General features: G+C 42.2%; 1 protein-coding gene across 50 annotated transcripts in view; it reads right to left on the bottom strand.

Annotated features, from left to right (window-relative positions):
• Positions 1-7291: 7291 nt before the first annotated feature.
• The window catches only part of Rims2 (regulating synaptic membrane exocytosis 2), a 482991-nt gene continuing 472317 nt past the window's right edge, over positions 7292-17965 (bottom strand). For all 50 annotated transcript variants that reach the window (XM_029469501.1, XM_029469498.1, XM_021184232.2 and 47 more), the window contains 5 exons: positions 14528-14669; positions 10363-10475; positions 9992-10093; positions 8592-8731; positions 7292-8157 (listed from right to left, as the gene is read on the bottom strand). In XM_029469501.1, coding sequence (XP_029325361.1) covers positions 7939-8157; positions 8592-8731; positions 9992-10093; positions 10363-10475; positions 14528-14669 — 716 coding nt within the window. In that variant the 3' untranslated portion in view covers positions 7292-7938. The remainder of the gene's footprint in view (positions 8158-8591; positions 8732-9991; positions 10094-10362; positions 10476-14527; positions 14670-17965) is intronic.

The following is a 17965-nucleotide window of genomic DNA, read 5'->3' as shown; positions in this document are numbered from 1 at the left end:
TCTAATGGTATATCAATAAAAACTCAGGGAGGTGCTATGATAATAAACAGCCATCACACAGAAGCACTCCCTGTAATGTGAGAACCATTTAAAGGGAACTGTCCTATTCATAGTATATCTCAAACAAATCATTTCAGAATGGTCTTAATGAACTCTCTGTGGACAAAGTAGGACAGGCCTAGCAGATTGTGATCAAGTGAAGTATCCTTACTGTGAAGGGAGTAAACCAACTTGTTGTCCAGAGACCTGGCTTTGGATCCTTCCAACTTATCTTCTCAGATAGGTGACGTTGGTCATAGGATTTAATCTATCTGAACTATAGTTTTCATACTTGCAAAATATTTAAAATATCTTAGAAGGCAGTCTTAAGAATTAACTTAGGTCATATGTAATAATTAAAAGTTTTGGGTAATTTATGGGTTATATGACAGTAGGTATTGATATCAATTAAAATTGTTACCAGGCTTTGATCTTGGCTCATTTTAGTCAACATTTCATCAAAGACATTAACAAAACCAGAGGATGCCCTTAACAGATTGCAGGAGACACAAAGCTGGCAGTGTAGGCTGATGGCCTTGATGAGTCCTCAGACCTCACATAATTCAGAGTGCGTACCAGTCTTAGAATAGTCATAATGATTTTAGCAGCTTGAAATACTGGATAAAATCCATAAGGAAAAAATAACCAAGAATAAACTTTCATAATTGCCCCTGGCTAAAAATGAAATTCCACAAAGACAGAATAAAGAAACAATTCTCTTGGAGGGAACCCAGTATCCAAGAAGCTGGGGTTAACCCGAGGTTCACTCTGAAAATGGGGTGGGAGCTAGCTGCATAGAAAGGCAACAGAGTCGAGGGCTGTGCCCACAGAACTCTCCTCCTCAGGCCAATGCCCGTTTGGAGCCATTCACATCATTCTGGAGAGGGTAAGATGACCGTGTCTAGTAAGTGTCTCAAGGCCCAAGGGATTACAAGTACCCAGAACGGGAAGGGTATACTGGGTAGTCAGGACTCCATGGCAGCCTCAGCGACAGCTGCCACTTCTCAAGCCCTTACTTTACCTGCATTGTGCTCAATCTCTCAAACTCAGGTCCTGTGCTTCATCCTTTCAACAGTTAGACACTTACTCCATCCATCAAAATGTTTTATTTCCCCTTGTAGAGGAGAAATCGGGTACACAGCTCATTCAAGGTTAGATATCTAGCAGATAGTTAAGTTCAGATCGCTATTTTAATTTGGGGCAGATATTTTTTTAGCTGACATATGCTTTCTAAGAGTTAGGGGGAATAAAATAGCTATATCCAAGCATTTGGAAGTCTATCTGGTGGTGGAGGATCAGCCCTCTTCTGTGTGTTTCTAGATGACAGTAGGTGTTCCAGAAGCAGAAACCACTGGGGATTGGGGATCATAGGAAGAAGAGTCTAAGAGACTGGAGTGGGATGTGTTCCATGGAAACAAACTCCTTGCCAGGGGGTTCGCCAGCACTTAGCATTCTCAGTGCTTGAGGATGGCATGGATAACCTCAATGACTCCTCGAGTTTCTAGAATTTCATTAGATTCATTCTAGACAAATGTATTATTTTGAACACATAAACTCAAGGCACAGGAACTCATTTGACAGAATAAGACTTTAGCTAGTCCTCAGTTCTGAAGGAGCTAAGAACAAGAAGCCTGTAGACTTCCCGTTCAGTCCTCTCCTCTTCTTGGCTTTGTTGACTATCATAGGGTTGTCTATATATAGGCTCTGAAATCAAGTACTAGATGGGATTCATATGGTCATATGAATTCATAGGGACCCTAGGATCCATATGGTCAAAACCTGCATTTGTCAGATAGCAGAAAACGGAGCCACCACCCTTTTGAGTCTTTCTAGTGCATCTATGAGAAGAGATAGACAGCCTCTTTGGTATCAAGGCAAAATAAAACAGAACGAGATAAAAAAAAAACCTTCACAGGTGAGGTACAGGGGTTGATCCAGCTAAAGTCTACACCTCTAGTCTCCCAGCAGTTGGGGACATATGAGTGACATACAGTAGAAAATGGCTGTGCTTACGGGAACAATACTGGTGGGTGAGAAGGGGAGCTGTTCTGGCCCCTAGACAAAAGGACAGGAAGCTGTCCTCAAAAGGCATAACAGCTATTACAGGTTTGAAGTCTCTCCACTCAGCTTATGAAAATTGTGAACATGAATTTCAGGGTTTTGGAATCTTTGGCCTTCCATGTAGATGTGAGCTATCTTTCTGAAAAGAGCTGAGGAGGACCTTTTTGTAAAGTCTTCAATAAAGAGCCTTTTCTTCAAATGCTTTTGATGTGCTGGGCGGGGGTGGGGGTGGGGGGTGGGGGCGCTGCTGGGAGGAGACTGCCTCAGGGTGAAAGGTGTATGGAACATCCTGAGAAAGCAGCTCCCCAGGAGCCATTTCAGACCGCAAAAGGGATTTGTCCTTACTCATCAATTATCTCATTGTTAAGGCTTTGGAACCAGGGACAAAGGACTGGGGTGTATTTTTTACATATCAAAGCAGACTTGGCCTCCAAGTTCTCCCTGTATTCCCTACCTGGCAGACCATGACCCAACCACGAACTTTCCAGCCCAGGGGATGGACTGCCCTTCTTCCAGAGGCTCTCCCCTTTGGTCTCCCTCCCTTCACCTTCTCTTCTCTTTGTCCACATTCTTTCTCTCTTTCTTTTCCCAGTCCCCCTCTTCTCTCTTCTTAGGCAACTCCCCTGGTCTCAGACTTGGGGGCCATTGAACTTTCTCCTGAGAGCAGCTTCCCAATAAACCTGATTTAATATAATTTTAATCTGACATGCATTGACTCATTCATTGATGGAGAAATAACTTACCAATAAGTAGTTCTCTCTCCCATCAAGTTGGAATTAAAACAAGCTTCGAAGGGCTGTAGTAAAGAGAATGTGGTACTCTTGTTAATGACCTAAAGGTTCCTAGAACCCACATGGGGCAAGCTCACAACTGACTGGGTCCCTACTCCAGGAATCTTGTATTTCTGGTCCTTGAAGGCACCTGCTCTTACATGTATACACAGCACTCAATTAAAAATAAAATAAGTCTTTTTTAAAACCTAGTTTTTCAAATGCCAATTCTTTATTGATTCAGGAATAATCCAGAATGCAGAACCTTTAGTCATGCTGCTGGTTCATTAATCCATCACTTCCCTCCCTCCCTCCCTCCCAGGTACTTTGTAGTGTGTGGAGAAGGGGGTGGTAGAATGAGTTTTCCCCAGACTTAATACCCCCTATTCTCTTTGCTTAAAATATTTTCATCTCTAGCTTACCACTGCTATTACCTTCACGCTATTTGCTTCCTGTTTGCAGACACCAGCTACCCCTAACGCCACTTCATGACATGTTCCCACTAGAGTCTGGAGATTTACATTAGGAAAGTTGTAATTTCATTTGTAATTCTTCCCCCAGGTTGTCTTTGGCAAAATGAAAGTTGCCTTGACAAAACAAACATGGTAGCCATGTTTGTTTTGTTCACTGTTCTGCCTGGAATAATGCCGCTAAATGAAGCAAGGACTAAATTAAATTTGTTAGATATTTATTAAACATTGATGTTTATATGGCAAAAACTGTTCTTAAGACTGGGGAAATAACAAAACCAAAAACCATGCGTGCCCCAGGATGTAAAACCTTGACTCTTCTCTGCTTCCAAGAAGAGGAAGTGAATGCCAGTGGTCAAAGGTGAGCTGAGTGGAGTCACAGGGAGAATGTGAGCCGTAGAGTTTTTGTTTGTTCCCTCATTTTCAGACTAAGGAACTTATGTGCTTGCCTGATGCACTAAGAGGGCAACTGTTCGGTGGTTTTCACACTTTCGAATTTGAAGTTCGAACACGAGTGAGCATTCCTCCCGTACTATTACTCAATAAACATCTCACAAACCAGAAGCGGATGTGTGCTCTCTAGCTTACGCTGCTCATAAACACTAGTGGGCATAGATGGCATCACAAGATGGCCCAGTAGAGACAAACATGGAGAGCACATGATTTTAAGTGTATAGGTAAAGGTCACCTTCAGTGATTGACTTCTTACCTACTCCTGTCATAGCCCAGGCAAGAGCATCATGGCCTTTGTTGCTGCTGTGAAACCTTGGCATCAGAGTCCTCGTTATGTGAAGGCCTTAGCATCCATGACAACCATGCTGCAAGAATTTAGTCAGGAACTGTTCCTGAGAGTGGCAAAAGGGACCAAGATGGATCAGTTTTGAGAACAGTGAAGGGCTTCTCTGGGGGAAAAAAGTTCTCAGACAGCAAGAGAGATATCTTACCAGAGTAGGGGGCATGCTTTGAATAATGAAAAACAGTATCAGACAGATGAAGGCCTGGGGTAGAGAGAACAGTTGGCAATAGGGGAAGTTGCTGTGAGCAAGAATGGAAACACTGAATGTGAATCCCAGCGAGGACTTGATGGAGCTGCTGGACAAGCCCATGGAAACTCTTCTGGGGTTCTCCTGTTTGGAGTTGCATAGGAGGGTGTGGAAACAGTTTCACACACTTACATAGCACAAGCCAGTCTTTGAACAGATTGTTAAGTCAAGCTCCCACATGTGTCTCCCCAATTGGGAATAGCCCCTAGCCCCTCACAAAGCTGAATGGATTCTGCAATAGAAACACATCAGTACAATGATAACTTGACCCAGGGACCAGCGTACCCAGAGTGGTGGCTTGAAAGGCAATGGCCTCAAAGGCTCCTATGTTTGAATGCTTGGTCCCCAGTTAGTGGAACTGTTTGGGAAGAACTAAGAGGCGTGGCCTTGTTCAAGGAGATGTGTCACTGGGAATAGGCTTTGAGGTTTCAAAAGTCCACACTAGGCCAAAAATGTTTTGTTCTCCCCGTCTGTCTACAGATCATAATCTCGCTCTCAGCTATCCAGCACCAAGTGGGCCCACATTCGACTATGGTCTCCACCATGGTGTTACTGAAATAAACCTCTGAAACTGTAAGTCAGCTTCAATGAAATGCTTGCTTCTATAGTTCTCTTGGTCATGATGTCTCTTCACAACAACAGAACAGTAACTACACAGTAACTCTGCTCTCTGTAACCCTCAGGGCAAACTGAGATGTCATTCATTCTATTCATAAAACCTAGAGGCTGCTGAGTCCTTAAACTGCAACTGTTAATGATAAAAGCAGAAATCTTTCTAGACTTTAGATATACATTCTACTAACAGCAATGTGGTAAAACTAGAAACTCATTCCTGTCATAAGGAAGGAAGGGAAGAGGAGCTATTGTCTGGAAATGATAAATAAGCCAATTTATAGGATGAATGGAGGTAGGCTTGGGAATGCAAAGGGAGACATCTCTCAGACAGCACCCTCAACAACATATGTAAAGAAAATGTTTTATTTAAAGTGTTAAATACCATCACCAGAATGAATTTGATTTACATCAGTTGGTGTTTGTTACAGGACTAATCTGCCCTCCCCCCACTCTTCCCCAACTGGAATTCCCTTTACTTGAAAACATTCTATGTACAGGGCAGCAGTGGTCACTGGAGTGCTATTTACATGACTTAACCACAAGTTAAGGTGCAGACATGTGAAAATTAAAAAAAAGTACACCAACTTTTAAATAAATACTGAGTAATGACAAGTATGTACAAATATTCCACAGTCATGTCCTTCTTATTAAAATGAGGAATAATGTGTACAGGAATATGCAGAAAGTCTTATGTGACTGCATCTTAGTGTCAGGAAAATGGTCTACTCTAAGGGCGAGCATAGACACTACAGGTCTATTAAACCAAATTGTTGCTGGTACACAGGTATCTAAATTATTTCAATTAAATTGTGTTCCTTCTTTTCACTCCCTCACTAGATCCATCTTAGGTCTCAGAAAATCAAGACACGGTCTTGGTGTAGTTCATGTTGCACCACGTTAGGAGAAGGCATTTTGAGTGATAGCTCATTTTAACTTTTGCACCATATCAAGCATGACAGTTTTCAATGGTCAGCATTGAATAAAAAGAGAAACAAAGAACATGTGTGTGGTGTGTGTGTGTGTGTGGCCTCCATTTAAACAAATGGAATGTAGATGGATTTCAAAAATTATTGCAAGACGTTAAAATCAATCTCCAAGGATGTGTAATTGAAGCGTGTGTAAGAAACAGAAGGGATGGGTGGCTTATTACATTGACCAGTGACATTTCCTGTTGATTGGGGACCTTGACAGAAATTGGACCTTGCAGTGCTACCCAGTGGTAAGAACTGCCTGTAAACCAAAGGTGGGTTTGACTAAGGGATGTAGATTTTTGGTGATGGCATCAAATAACTATTGACTTTTCCTCGAGTCACCTAAAAATTGGAGCTTTAAAATTGTTGCAAATTTATGTTTACTATATTTCTTTAGAAATATAATTTGTGAAAAATTGAATTTTCCTACAGAAAAATGAATTAATAAACAGCCCCGTGTTTCAGGGCTCCACGTGGTGAGCAGTGTTTCTATTCACATAGTAAATGGAAATCAGCTGAAGAAACCGCTTTACCAAATTAACAAACAAACAAAACCTAAGACCTACAAATAATACTTAACCCCTGTATGACTAATGCTGGTGCTAAAAACAAATTTGTTAGACATTACAATGCCATGTGGTTTGAAATTTTTCTTGTAAACTGAATCTTTAAGGTGAAAAAAATTACCATGCACTGTACAATAAACCGCAAATGTTCAGATATCTTCTTTGTCAAATGCGTGCTGGCTTGCTTTCTGTCCCAAGTCATGTTGCAAAATCCTTCAACATGCTTGAAATAAAGAAAGCTCTCGAGCAGATTGGAGAAATCCATGAATTCAGATGCATCTATGGCTCTGAATCAAATCTGGGATATAAGAGGGTCGGGTCAAAGACTTGTGGTGTTTAGTAAGACTCACTGAGGAGGGGAGAAAGGAAAGAAGAGGTTAAAAGTGGGAGAAGAAAAGTGAGACAGACAAGAGGAAGAAAGATGTGAAAAATTTGCACATATTGAACATCATAAGATCTGTATATTTAACATGGAAATAAATTGAATATATTATACTTATTGTCACATAAAGAGAATTTTAAGTATCTGCTAGAAAGTATTTTCATTTGTACTGTCTGCCAAAACACAGACTCTGATTAAAGAATAAGCACGGTGTGTCTTTGTATCACCCTGTTGCATTCTCTCCCATTGTAAAACCATGCACTAGTGAAATTTATTTTTAAAAATAATATAAATTGTTGAAAATGGCTGATTTTTATTCTTTTTTTTTTTTTGCAAGTTGCAGCCCCGAGAAAATAATTTAAATATTCAGCTAATCTGTGTCCATGCAAAAAAAGTTTCTTTAATTTCATTCAGTACAGTGCAGTCACAGAATTTGGATTTTCAGAGTCCAGTACATCTCGGCATTAGTGAATGACATGCCTGCCTCCCTCCCGGAGCAGCCCCGGCGGCTGCTCTCCCTGTTGGAGCCCCTCCAGGAATGGTGGCTGACTCTGCTCCTGACCACTTCTTTGGTCTCTTGCTTTTCACCTGATGCTTGCTTCCTAGGTCTTTGCTCCTTGGCCTGTAATGTGGCTTAATGGCTGTAGAGCTCCATTTCTGTGGCATAACAGGGCTTTGGGGTCAGATAAATGAAGAAAATTGATAAAAATATAAAGGAGCCATTGAAAAGGGCTGACTGATTCTTTAAGATTAATCCATGGCTTCAGATTGGACCAAAACTCGAGTGTCATTGAACTCCAAACCTGATAGATAGTTCTTCACAGCTCTGCTCTTTCACCTGAGGGCCTTTGCTAGGGCACAATGTGTACGACTTCCTCTGAGAACACAGGACTGCTTTGTATCCCTAGACGTGGGCTCTGTAGACACAACATCAAGCATGCAGTGTTACCAGGGGCTTCCACCTGTGCGTTTTCTTCTGGTTTTTGTATCGCTGGTTGTTGTGACAACAGTTTTATAGTTGCTATGAACGAGAGTAAGAAGGTCCTGTAGAACTTTCCAGAGACGACTGGGAAGCTCTTCTTGTCAGAGGTGCCAAGGTTGGATCTACTAGGGAGGAAGGAGGGAAGAGTTTGAACCATCCAATCACCATGTTGGATAGTTCCAGTTCATCTAAGAGTATCTGGGCCACTCCCATAAAGGATTTATGATCCATACGACCATAATCTCCCCAGACAATGATCTGTTGGCAGAAAATAAAAAAGCAATGTTAATATAGACATGCACATCACAGCAGAGAAGCCAATCATAACTAAGACAGTAAAATGTGCTTAGTTAATAAGCTGCCGTCAAGGGTCAATGTAAGAAGTGGTGTCTGATTAATGGCAGTGCTGCCTTTAATTCCCAGAAGCCAGAGTGACATTAGAAAAACCGCATAATAGTGTAGGGGCAAACTGAACTGGAGTGTAATTCAGGGTCACGTGTCTGTGACCTTGGACTTTCCCTTTAAGGGGAACAGTAACAAGCACAGCTATACAGCACTGGCCACTGCCTTGCAGCTGACAGAGAATTTCAGCCATGACGAAAGGGGAAGAAATTCACAGAAGAGATGCTAGACCTACAGTCTGGCTTCATGGCCATCCCTTTCTGTGTCAGAGGTCAGCTGTGAGCACATACCTGTAACACCTTTCCCTGGGGGCTCTCCTCGAAGGACAAGAGCTGCTGATACAGGGGCTCCAGGGTCTTTCTCGCCACCTTGGTTTTCTTTTTGGCTATGCAGACTCCGTTGTCTAACAGATACACCTTGACATACGGTGCTTGGGAGAAAAGAACAGAGTGAGTGATGAGCATGACTGTGAAGTGCCCAGCGCATAGAGGGCAAGCACAATGGTTTCATCTTCCCTGAAGAGCTTGCAGCACTCAAGCCACTGGCATGCCTTCTACGTCAGAGCCACACTGGACAGTTGTCAGCCATTCAGTATTAAGTATATTGACATAGCCTTTGAGGGTCTTTTTTCTCTCCACAACTCCTTCTTGTATAGATTTAAATGTGAATTAAATAAGGCAAAATGCATCCACTTACAAACAAGACTCAAGAGCAATGTCTTAGTCTTTAAATTACCAATATTTGGATCTCATTAGACATGGTTGAAATCAGGAGGGTTTTTTTTTTTCACTACCCCATAGAGCTCACTTACTATTCAAAGCATTTACTAACTAGTAATGGTGTGAGTCCAAGCAGGGACGGGCTCTGAGGTGATACATTCAGAAGGAGCTTGGAAAGGCAGCTCACTCTAGGAATTCTATGGCTACAACCTTCTATGACAGACGCTGAGACATGACATGAGACATTCTCATGTCTCATGCTGTTCATTATGGTGATGATGCCAACTACTCTCAGAATCTTTACAACGTAATTCTAAAGTGGTACAGTCAGAAGCATAACTTTACTTCAAAATTCCTTTAAGGATTGAGGAGTTGAGAGAGATATGCATAATTATGTCAGTGTGGGCTTTGGGAATAGGGACACTTTCAGAATCCACATCTTTATGTGCTGGATCTCTCATCTCTGCACCAAGCTATGGCTCTGAGCACCTTGAATTATAATGATGCTTGAAACGTGTGGCATCAAGTTATGCCAGAGCCCCTTACATACTGCAGGCCTGAACATTTGTCTTAGAGCAGCCAGCATTCATAGTCTATGGGCCTGTGTAGATCTAGTCTATTTTTATTTTGATTCCAGAACTTGAAGGATGCCTAAGGAAAAAAAATTGAAGCTCTAAGTAAACCAAAGAATAACACAAAACAGCAGCTAACTGAAAACTACACTTGCAGCACACACTGTGACAATGTGACTGACCAAAGGTGGAGGCCTCAGCTGTGCATGTACTTATGCGTTCCCTTCCCAGTCACTCACTTACAGCTCCCTCAGAATGCTGGCAGACAGCTCCACCCCCAAGCACTGCCATAGCAGAGTTCTCTACTCACTGCTTGATTAAGAAGATCTCGGCAAGAAAGGGATCATTTACACCAAACAACACAGACTATGAGAAATAACAGAGACTCTTCTGTTTTACCTGGCAGTGTCTTGGAACCTGGTTTTACCACAAGGCCACGCGCCCGGATGATTTCTACCTCCAGCTGTCCCTTTTTATCCATCATTCCCACCTGAATGTCACCTGGTGGGCACATGGGAAAGAAAAACAGGATGGAGGAAGAATGCTTGTGCCAAAGAACTCTGGGTCAGGCATTCTCCAGATATATTCTTAAGTCTGAAGATGATCAGAAATCATTTCATTTTTACAAATGAAGAAACTGAGAACATTTACTGTTAAAACCTAGGACTCTTTATTCTTGCTGGTAATCTTGTTAAAAGTAGCATGAAATTGAGGGAATATGACTTTCAGTAATCTAAAGGACAGTAAAGTCATGTGACGGAAAGTCTTACCCATTGCAGGAGTAGCCAGGGTCTGGCGTCCCACTAGCTGAGCAGGGCCCAGGCCATCCAGGAAATCACTGAACTGGCTGTCGGAGGCCAGGCGGACCCCAGGGAAGATCAGACTGAAAGCAGAATGACACGTGGGGTTAAATCCTCAGCCTTCCTTGAGTTTTCTGCTGGCCTTGCTGAAGTGGCAAGGCTAAGATGCCACTAATATTCACTGGACCCCAACATCCCACAGCACCTCCCACAGATCTCAGTCCATCTTACACTCTCTAGCCTTCCACGCCTGTCAGCAGAAGCACCCGCTACACCATGAGGGCTTCCGGTTATGTGCCTTCTCTTGCTTCATCTTGGGGGGAGGGGAGATGCTTTCTGTCATGCACGCTTAGTCTACACTGAGCACTTATGTCATGGCATGCTTTGCCATGTTTAATCCTCTTAGCTACACTAAGAGAGTCTACTACTTATCTTTTTATGGCTGAAAAAATCTGTATCATTCTCATCAGCATATAAACAGGCCACCATGCCATCTTACAAAAAAACAAAAAAAACCCCAACCCCTTCATGGATTGCACTCTCCTTCCCAGCCCAAACCCCTTTCATTCCCTGAATCCTTGGAAAAGCCCTCACTTTCTCTCTTCCACAGTGCCTCTATGCTTTAATCTCTGCCAGTTCTGCATTAAACACCACAGTTGCATCTTTTTACCTCATGTCTTTTGGATGTGTCTGAGTTCCCTTGGATGTTTCACCCAACTGAGTGGTGGTGTCTGTGTTGGTGCTGGCCAGCCTAGAGCATCTCTGGCTTAGCCCTCCTCTCTGGACCACACCCTTTCATTCCAACAGTTTAGCTGGCTAACAGGATATCTACTGAGCATAAGGTAACACCACCTTCCAATTGCTCAGCAGTAGGCTCATCTTTATCTATTATGTCTTCTTCAAAGTTTAAATGTTGAAGCCCTAATCCATAGTGTGCCTAGGTTCTAAAAAGGGGCCACAGCATTGATAAACATAAATGAAGGTTAAATGAAGTCACAAGGGGAGGGGGTTGGGAAATAATGAAAGAGGAAGGGACACTGAGAACATGGGGTAAGAAGGTGGCCATGTGTAAAAGAGAACTTCTTGGAATCCAAATCTATTAATTTCTTGATCTTGAACTTTCAGCCTCTAAATTTTGGAAAAACAATATTTTTTAATGTTTAAGCCTATCGTAGTTTATTATGGTTGACCTAACAAATCAATGTTATTTTACTACACACATCCAATGTATCAACAAATCATACTTAGTCTACTGTCAAAAGAGATGCAGAATCTGATCTCACTAATGCTACATTCTGGTCCCTGTCACCATTATGTTTGTGGTACATTACTGTAACACCTACTGAATGGCCCACTCTTGTGCCTCTCAGCAGTAGTGAGTTGATGATATTAAAGGTATGTCATTCCACTCACGGTAAAGTGAAGTTTTCTATGTTATAAAACACAAAAGCATTCAACCTCACCCCACACTGGTTTTCCTCATCTGTCTCACTCCCTCTCCCTTCCATGGGGCCACAAGTTCCTGGTATGGGCAAACTCTTGCTCAGTGCTTGGCTTTGCTTCAGCTTGGAATGTTCTTCTCCAAACATAGCTGCCTTCCGATCATTCTTACATTCCCTCTGTTCCCTTATGGGAAATCCTACCTTCATCCTCTCACTCGTTTGTTTAAAAATGTCATTCTTAGTAAGTCCTGTTATAGTAGTTTAAATACTGTGGCTCAGACTCAGATGAAATGCATGCATTGATCACATAAGTTCTTTATAAAGGTCAACAGGATGGCTTGGTGGGTAAAGGCTCTTGCCACCAAACCTGAAGGTTCAAGATTGATCTCCAAAGGTTCCACGGCCCAAGGTGAGAATGGATCCCAGCAACTTGTTCTCTGATCTGCACATGCACACCACAGCATGAAGGTACTCATTCCTCTTTCTGTCTCTCTCTGTCTCTGTCTCTCTCAGTAAATGTAATAAAAATTAAAAAGAAAGAAAGAAAAGCTAAGGAAGTAAGTGGGTTCATTTGTCCAGGGATGAAGGGACCTGAAGTCAGGTCTTGGGAGGTACTTAGCAGGACCTCCCTCATTTATTTTCCTTGCCTTATTTTATCATCAACATTTATGTTATCTAATTTATTCTATTTTCTTAAAAATTATTTTCCTTATAATTTAATTTCTTGATGAGGTCTCCCTGGTCTCTTGGACTGCATGGAGGTAGGGTTTGCCTGTTTTGTTTGGTGCCAGAGCCCCAGCTCTTCAGCAGAGCCTAGAGTACTGAAAACAACAGACACCTGCCAGCCTTAGTGAGTCACCTTCACATTAGGAGCATTATGTCATCTGCCCAAAAGTATACGTGCCAGAAGCCAAGAAGAGAACTCAGTCTGCTTGTGCTGACTTGGCTCCTGACTCTGAAGCCCACTGTCTTACATTCTGATCTGATTTGCTTGTGTGACTCACACCCCCAACTCCCAGCACACCGTCTGGAAGGCTAAAAGGTAATATTTACTGTATGAGTTTATGAGGATGCATATCATTTCTTCAATATGATGGTAAACATCTGAGATGGAAGTCATGCTTGAATATAAGCCTGCATGTGGATACCATGAAATAGACATTTTTATAGCCCAGGCAATGGCTCATAAAGATCAGAGCTCAGAGCATGTTTATCTTTAATTTTCTTCCAGAAAGACCAAATTTCTTTAGTGCATTGCACAAGTGTGTCTCATGCGGGTGACTGAGCCACTGCCCTGCTAGCCTTTCACTCTTCTGGACTTCCTTGGGGGTTAGCAAATCTATTTCTTTCCCTTCTCCTCAAGTCTCAAAGATTCAGCCTGTTTATATGGCCCTATTTAACTGCAGAAAAACTATTCCTTTCCTTATATAATCATGTTGGAGAAGATATCATTGGGTTATGCAATTAATGGTAAGCCAATATTTCCTATGGTTTGCATCCTTAAGTTGGCTACACGTGTCTGGATGTTGAGCACTCCCATAGAGATGGCAGAGTGGGCCCCAACCTCACCTCATGGTCCTCTCCCTATGGGTGCCCTTTGCACCTCACCTATAGATCACATGCTGTTTGTTAGAGGCAGGACTACCTCGTGCTTGTGAGCCTTTTCAAGTGTCCTACAGCAGTGGATTCAAAGCAACGCTACATAGAAAACGGCTTACCAACTTTTTGTTCCCATTGCCCTTTGAGTGTTGGTTTCACATAAAGATAAACTATATAACTTTCAGTACATAAACTAAATATGAACTAAGAATTCTAGGTTTTTCAATAGCATCTCTTCAACGGATCAAAGATTTTTTTTACGTTAAGAATTGTTTTTATATTACTTTGTGTTTGGGTGTTTTGCCTGCATGTGTGTCTGTGCAGCACGTGCATGCAGTGCCTGAGGAGACCAGAAGATGGCATCTAATCTAGAACTGTAGTTATGACTGGGAGCCCTAATATGGGTAATAAGAATGAAACCCACACTTTGGAAGAGCCTCAGTCAGTGCTGTTAATCTCTAAGCCATGTCTCCAAGCTCCAGACCAAAGATTTAATAAAACTAATCCTGGGGCTGGAGAGATGGCTCAGCAGTTAAGAGCACTGTTTGCTCTTCCAGAGATCCTGAGTTCAATTCCTATAACCACATGTTGGCTCACAACCATCTGTAATGGGATCAATGCCCACTTCTAGTGTCTCTGAAGAGAGGTGACAGTGTACTCAGATACATAAATAAATGAATAAATCTAAAGAAAAAAAAATTTAAACTAATACTGCCCACACGGTGTGGCATGTATGCTCATTGTTTCCGTGGCTTTATTTATTATTTTAAGCTAGGACAAACTATTTTATTTGTAGATAATGTTGAGAGCCTTATCTTAGCATCTTGTCATGGAATAAAGCACTTTATCTCCCCCAAGGTATTTCATTCAGAATAAAAGGCTAGATATGTCAACTGCTCAGTGGAGGGTGGAACAGGTTCACGGAAACAGCTGGGAGGATGGAAATGGGATGTGAGCAGTGTGAGTTAGCACTGTGCGAGCAGACCAAGGGGTGAGAGGCTGGAAATGGGCCGTGAGTGCTGTGAGTTAGCTCTTGTGTGAGCAGACGAGGCCCGGAGGATATGCCAGCAGGGCATGGGTGCAGCCATACTCACTTTCCTTCCGAGCTGTAGCTGTTCATGCTGCCATCCGTGGATTCCCGGCTGGCCTGGCGGGTCATCCAGTTCCGCATCTCCACGGCTAGCCCGGTCTCCGTGCTTCTCTGGACAGTGCTCCGTAGCTTTTTACCTCCTCCTTCTGCCAAGACAGAGATCCAAAGGCATCACAGTTTTGTCACTGCTGGTTACAGAACAGGCCGGGCCTTAAGCACCTGGAGGCTGCAAGTGAGGAGGGCTGCAGACCCACTGTGTTCTTAAGGAGACAGAGGACCGCTATTTAAAACACTCTAAACATCTCGAGAGTAAGCAGCACAAGGTAGCACTGTTTATTTCCTCTTGAAACAGTGTTCAACCCATTAGCATAGGAAACAAAAGGTTCAACCTAAGAATAGTAAAATAAAATTTGTTTTCATTGTAATATTTTAATTATCAGATTAATTTATGCTTCTTCATTTCGTTGTTCATTGTAACATTCAAATGCAAAATTAACTTATGCTTACCTTTCTCCCCAATCCTTTTGTCTTAGTGAAAGAAATAGGTCTTCATAAACTTACAAAGAACCAGATGGTGAGAGATACTCAAGTTTTAGCTTTACCTTTTATAAAAAGTTTTTTAGGGTAGTGGATATGAAAAGGCAAAGAAAGCTATACAAAAGGGATAGCCTTACTTGATGCACTTTTGCATCTGTTAATAACATCCAGAATGAGTAATATAAAATTCCTGAAGTGTCATGTGAAGGACTATTTAAATTCTTCGCCTTGGATGGTGAGTGTTAAGGTGTCTGCATCTAGTGGAGCCCCCAGAGGACCAGAGCTGAGGAGGGGAGACTGCACACATGGCAGAGTCGAGACAGGCTGCTTAGAGAGATCTGAACTTCTGGGAGGGAGTGGGGTTTGAGCTGAGCTTGAAGAATGCAACAGCAGTGTGTCTTAGGCAAGAGGAACTGTGAAGACAAAAGAACAAAACCAGGAGGCCGCAACGAGAGCAAGGGCCATTGACTGAGGTGCGTGGAGTGGTGGGAAGTGGGGTGTGTGTAAGAGCCCAGACTCTGAAGAGCTGGGAGACCACCAACACTCTACTCTTTGGCCTCACACAGACTGCACAAAGGCATTAGCATCTGGAAATAAACAGCCATGGGATCGGATCGGAGCTTCCAGCAGCTGGTTTTAGTAAGTTCTCTTAAATGCTGCTGCAGACGTGATGAGACTCTAAGCTTCTTAGATTTACTCTGCTTTAGGTTTCACCCATTTCTCATTTCCAGCTCTTATACACAGTAAGATGCTTTAGAGTAAACACAAAGTACACATGATGACTGGTCCGTAGCCAATCAAATGATGCTTTTTAGATGAATAGCAAGTACTGATCAATGAGAGATGTTGGTGCTACTGTTGTGATGAGATTCTTTTAACCAACCTGCTTATCTTGCTCCACTCTGAAACACTTCAATAGACACAGACTTAAAAATACTAATTTGTAGCCTCCAGTGGAATAAATGATTTTAGCATGGTTCACCATGGAGGCTACCATTAAAAGTTAAACCACGAAAAAGATGCATTAATTAAGTAATCAGTTCACAGATTAGATCTAATTATTAAGGGAGAAAAAGATACTTCAACATGGGAGATAGAGCCACCACCATCTTAACCAAATCATGGATAACTGAGAACAGGAATAGTCATACGCAATCTTCCTGATATAAAGCATATGGAATTACCTACCAAGCTGTTCTGGACAAAAATATACAATGTGTTTCTAATCAAGTCTTTCAGTTAAAACAAACAAACAAACAAACAAACAAACAAACAAACCCAACAGACAGTAAAGTCACAAGACAAGTAGCATGCACACACGAAGCAGCCAGACAAAGCCAGATATGGGATATTGTTCTTGACAATTGGCAGAGTCTCCGAACAAGTTAACACCATGAAAACAAGCAAACCAGGTAAGGTAACCCTCTAGATTAAAAGACAGCAGTGACCTTGGGTATATGGATTTTGCCGTGTTTTAAAAACCATAGTGAAATAACTCATTTTTAACAAAATCACATTAAGCAACTTGAAGAAAGATAGGGAAAATTTGAATGCAGACAGGATATTAGATTAGCTGAGAAAGCTGCTGAACTTTCAGGTATTGTATAATTTCTTTACTACTAGGAGGCATATGTTAAATATTTGAATGCAACATCTTCTATTACCAGCAATTTACTTTCAAATGGTATAGAAAAACAAAACAAATATACACATGTATAAGAGAAGGATTTTAAAAGAGACACATTAGCAGAGTCGAGTGTAGTATCCATCCATCTAATACAATGACTTCTTTGCTTATGTCTTTGTGTGTGGTACATGCACATACGTGCATATTTGCATATCCATGGGCACATGAGTAGGTATGCATATACACTCGTGGAGGCCTGAGGCTGGTCTCCGCAGTCTTCCTTTGATGCATTCCATCTTGTCAACGAGGCAGGGTCTCTCAGTTGAACTCAGAGCTTGGTGATGGGCTAATCATCCTGCTCTAATGATGTGTCATTACAAGCAGCCTCCATGGCTGCCTGGCATCTATAACATTCACTCCGGCACTTAGGATTCAAATTCTGGTCTTCACACTTATGCACCAAGCCCTTTACCTCGAGACCCATCTCCTTGGTCCCTAATAGTTATGATTTTATTTCAGAGTGATCCTCACATAGCCATATCCCAAAGTGACATGTTCTTTCCCCTCAGAGATCGTAAGAACACTAGGCTGATATGAGGAAGCCTGTGTGAGATGAGTCGTGCTTCAGTGTTCATTTCCTTTCATCACTGCCCCAAGAGAACAGTCGCCATCACCTGTGACATACTTCAGTGGCATCTGAGGTGTGCGATGGGCTCTAGAGACAGACAAGGAAATAACAAGTGACCTGCAAAGGAACCAAAGCTTCTAAAGGTCTCAGGACCAAGACTCAGCAATTCCAAAGTCTATTGTTTTCTATTTAATCTGACACTACCAAATGAGGGTGACTGAAAATATGCTGTTAATGGATGATGAGAGCCAGACAGCACTTGGTTAAGAATAACAACATTAAAAAACAAAATATGGATCCTCTGTCACAATTGCTTCATTTACATAGCTTCTTCATAACTCTGAAAAGTCCCACTTCTACAGAGGAGGCATCTGAGGGCCCAGCACATCACAAGGTTCCCTGAAGCCACACTGCAATTGACAGGACCAGAATGTGTCCCCAGGTGCCAGACTCCAAGTTCTCTGCTACTCATTCATTTATTGTTAGAATATAACTAGCTGCCTGGGTAGCTGTGCAGCAGACTGTGGGATGGTGCAAAGAAGGCCCTTGGGAAGTAGCCTGGTAGTGTGGGAAGAATCATCGCCTCAAACCAGTTAGCACCACATCAAATTGTTTTTCTACTCTTAACATACTGTAGGGCGCCGAGCAGG

Source organism: Mus caroli, chromosome 15, assembly GCF_900094665.2.
Source record: "Mus caroli chromosome 15, CAROLI_EIJ_v1.1, whole genome shotgun sequence".
Classification (NCBI taxonomy): domain Eukaryota; kingdom Metazoa; phylum Chordata; class Mammalia; order Rodentia; family Muridae; genus Mus; species Mus caroli.
This window is presented reverse-complemented; position numbering and strand designations above follow the sequence as displayed.